This window comes from Buceros rhinoceros, unplaced genomic scaffold (genome assembly GCF_000710305.1).
Source record: "Buceros rhinoceros silvestris isolate BGI_N320 unplaced genomic scaffold, ASM71030v1 scaffold4778, whole genome shotgun sequence".
NCBI lineage: Eukaryota > Metazoa > Chordata > Aves > Bucerotiformes > Bucerotidae > Buceros > Buceros rhinoceros.
Genome location: NW_010425007.1, coordinates 27,377 through 30,988, shown reverse-complemented (window position 1 = coordinate 30,988; position 3,612 = coordinate 27,377). Strand labels below are relative to the sequence as shown.

At 40.0% G+C, this 3,612-nt stretch overlaps 1 protein-coding gene across 1 annotated transcript in view; it reads left to right on the top strand.

Moving 5' to 3' along the window:
* COLEC12 (collectin sub-family member 12) overlaps positions 1 to 3,612 on the top strand; it is a gene marked incomplete at its 3' end in the record, with an annotated part of 20,351 nt that overhangs the window by 2,669 nt on the left and 14,070 nt on the right. The window contains exons 2-3 of the mRNA XM_010140978.1: positions 17 to 170; positions 1,462 to 1,660. Coding sequence (XP_010139280.1) covers positions 17 to 170; positions 1,462 to 1,660 — 353 coding nt within the window. The remainder of the gene's footprint in view (positions 1 to 16; positions 171 to 1,461; positions 1,661 to 3,612) is intronic.

Sequence of the window (3,612 nt, the reverse complement as noted above, 5' to 3'; positions counted from 1 at the left end):
GAGCCCACTTGCTCAGGACCCAGCCCGCCTGCACGCGCGCGCCGTGCCGGAGACCCCCGGAGCTGCTGCCGCCAAGCCCTGTCACCGCCGCCGCTGTGTTCACCACAGCTGCGCCACGGGGGGAGCAGAAAACCCCCCTCGTCATTTTGGGAGCCACCGCCGCTTCTTCGGTAAAGTTAGAGCGGCGCTGCCGCGCCGCACAGGACCGGACCCCCCTGCACGCCCAAGGAGCTGCTTTCCCTGCTAGCTACTGCTTTTCGCCCGAGAGCTGTTTGCTTTTGCTTTTGCCTCAATCCATGATAGAGACTGGTAGGATTGTGCTAATTCTGCTTTATCTCGCAGGGTTGGGAATATTTTAATTCCCGGGTTTCTGTGTTCCAGTCACGTGGCAGACCACGTGGCCGCTGCCATCTCAGATGACTGCCGCGGATCGAGTTTCACTGTTGCTACCGACCGCGGGTTAACCCTCATTTTTTCCCAAACCCCTCGATATCTCACTGGTTTTCTTTTGGTATTTAATAGATTTCTGTTTGAAGCGTTATTAAAGTTTGTTTCAGTTTTCCAAAAAGCATTTTAGAGGTCTCACGAATTCTTTTCTCCCTTCCCCTATTTCTGCTGGCATAGCAGAAGGGTATTATCGTCATCAGACCGTGCTTTTACCTCAACCAAACCATTGACAGTAACTTAATCAATGCTTCCAGTACTCTCAAGCTGTTCCCAAGGTGCTCATAGAAAAAAAGAGGAATTTTGCTTCTCTAACAGACTCAAAGATAAGAAACCATTCTGCAAAAACCTCAAATACAAATTAGTAAAGGCCTGTTTTTTCTCATCAGCTTGAGGCCCTTTTTCTTAAACTTGTCCATAAGGGGAAATTCACCAACATTTTTCTGTTGGTATAGATGTACAGCTAGCTTTATCAGTATAGCATCCCTTCTTTTCTGTGGAAATACTATTTTCTAAACACCTGAAAAAAAAGAAAAAAAGTCTCTCTTTATAGAAAAACTGTTTCTTTTTTTTATGAAAGAAAGTGTTCACATGGTAAACATTTGTGGTAATGGTTACAAAGCAGGATCAGTACTCCAACCAGATTTTCAAAATATTATTTTATTTCTGTATTGTCCTTCTGCCAGAACATGTGCTGTCTCCTATTGACCCTGTAAGGAGGCTGAATGCTAAGAAAGAGCTGTTGGCGCCTGACATAGGAGATGCACGTAAACATTTGACTTCCAAAGCTCACCATAGTCTTGTTAGCTCAATCATTAAATAGTCCTGTTTCTCAGGAAAGCCATGGGTTTTCCAGTGAAGCAGAACCTACTTCTCTTCCACTTGCTAAAATACCAGAGTAATTTGTATTACTAAGCTGATGCTTTATTCACTATGGAGGCTATCCTGGCAGAATAGGCAGATAGGCACCCACATATCATCTGCTTAGATAAATAATTCATTCTTTACAAAATGTAGGAGAGGAAAAGGGGAGATAAAACCAGCAATGCGTTATTTTATGTTGTTTTAAAATTCTTAAAATCTTGTTTTGCAGGTATTCAAGAGGGGACTCAATGTACCAAATGTAAAAATAACTGGGCACTGAAGTTTTCCATCATCTTGTTATATATTTTATGTGCACTGTTAATAATCACGGTAGCCATTTTGGGATACAAAGGTATGTATGCATTGAGCCCAACATTTCACTTTCAGCCAAGCATTTGAGCAACATATTAGGCAGACAGGGAATTTATCACATTTCTCCTTAGACAGCAATACCTTGGCAATACTGACTTTTTGTACACACATAAAGACATACTGCTCCCTTAGATTTTTCACTTTCAAACAATTAGGAAGTTTTGAAACTCGATGAGACATTTGAAAGAAATGAAAAAAGTTATAACAAAATTCATCCACCACGAAGAGTATTAACTGGAAGACTCAAAGCTCTGTAACATGCGCTATACCTTGATTTCACTGAGCTTTTTTACATATGTCATGCCTTTCCAGAATAAATGTCCTTCTTAACTGAAGAGCCAGGAATAGTCTTACTATTATAACATAATGTAATATAATATAATTACAGGAACAAAGTGTAGGATCAATATTACTTTGAAATATCTGGAAGAAAGATTGAACCAAGAGATGCCAATGTATTGAGTTATCTATAATTATTTTGATAAACAAAGATGCTTAGAGACTTTTGACAGTAATTTCAAAGATTCTGGTAGTTAGGCAACTCAATAATGAAGAAAATTAATTTGTGCAAGTCATTGGTAGGGCACATTGGCAAGCACAGCTTAAAATTCCCATAGGTCCTCTGAACCAATTAAATGTAGCCACTTAGACATTCTTGTGAATGTTTTGATATAAATGTCTGCTTGTTGTGCAGTCACAGCTTTAATGTTAAATAAATAAGACAAGTTTCTGTTAAGAAAAGGAAAGCGAATAACATCATTGTGTAACAGAACATCACAACATGTTGTGGAGAAAACCTAGCTAGCTGCCTGAGTATGGATCTGAGAGTAGCTCCAAAATCCCTCCAAGAACCTGGGTAAATATTCATGTGATTAGCATGCAGTGCATCCCATGCCACCAACAGCTGATAAATACTTTTTTAAGATGATTTGGTACAGTTTTGAGTGGGAAGAAAATTAAAACTCCTTGGTTTGGATGGAAGATTTAGCCAAGGAGAGGAGAGAATGTGAAGGACAGATAAAGACAAGTAGGTATTCCTTTTTCGTGGTAAAGCAGACAGAATGTGGCAAATTAAAATCAACTGTAAAGAAATGCAGTACATATATAATTGGTCAGATGTTCTCCTGAAGAATGTGTTAACTGGTTTATGGAAGTCAGATTCTAAGGAAAAGAAAAATTTGCAGGATTCAAAAAACTTGTTCTTGATCTATAAAGATAAGATAATTTGATTATATGGACTATGGGAGGACAAACTTAGGCCTTTTGCAGATACAAATCTGCAGAGATCTGCTTACAGCAGATGAGGATGGGATCCTTACGGGCTATAACCCAGCCACTAAATGCCTGAGATTCAGCAGAATTTTCTTAAAGCGAATTTTATACTAGGCTATCAGTTCTGATGCTCACCAAAAGACCTCACTTGGCATCAGAAACAGCATATCATACAATTGCTCTATATCTTGCTTTGGCAAATGTTTGTTCACATGTGTGTAGGAAGCAACAGCAGTAAGGAAAGATCTCTTTAGGAGAGGGAGTTTCTCTTCCTTGTTTCAAGCCACAGTTTTTAAGATTCTTTCTCCGTGGGACTCTCTAGCACCATCTTTTCCGCAGGCTTTGCTCTCATCTTGAGGTCCCATCTTTGCTAGACCCATTTCTAAACCTTCTTGTATCGAGTAGTCCTTGCTGCCTGACCAGGCATAGTGGTACTAAGCCATATCTATCCAGGGCAAGGACAAAAGAGTTTCATCTCCCACGAAAAAACAAAAACAAAAACAAAAACAAAAACAAAAACAAAAAAACCCCCCACAAAACAAAAAAAACCCAAAAATATTATAGGAAGGTGAATAATACACATCTTGCTCACAGACCTAAAGGCATCTGGTGACCACAGCTCCACTGCTAGCCGACTTGGTGACTGCTCCACCTGAATGC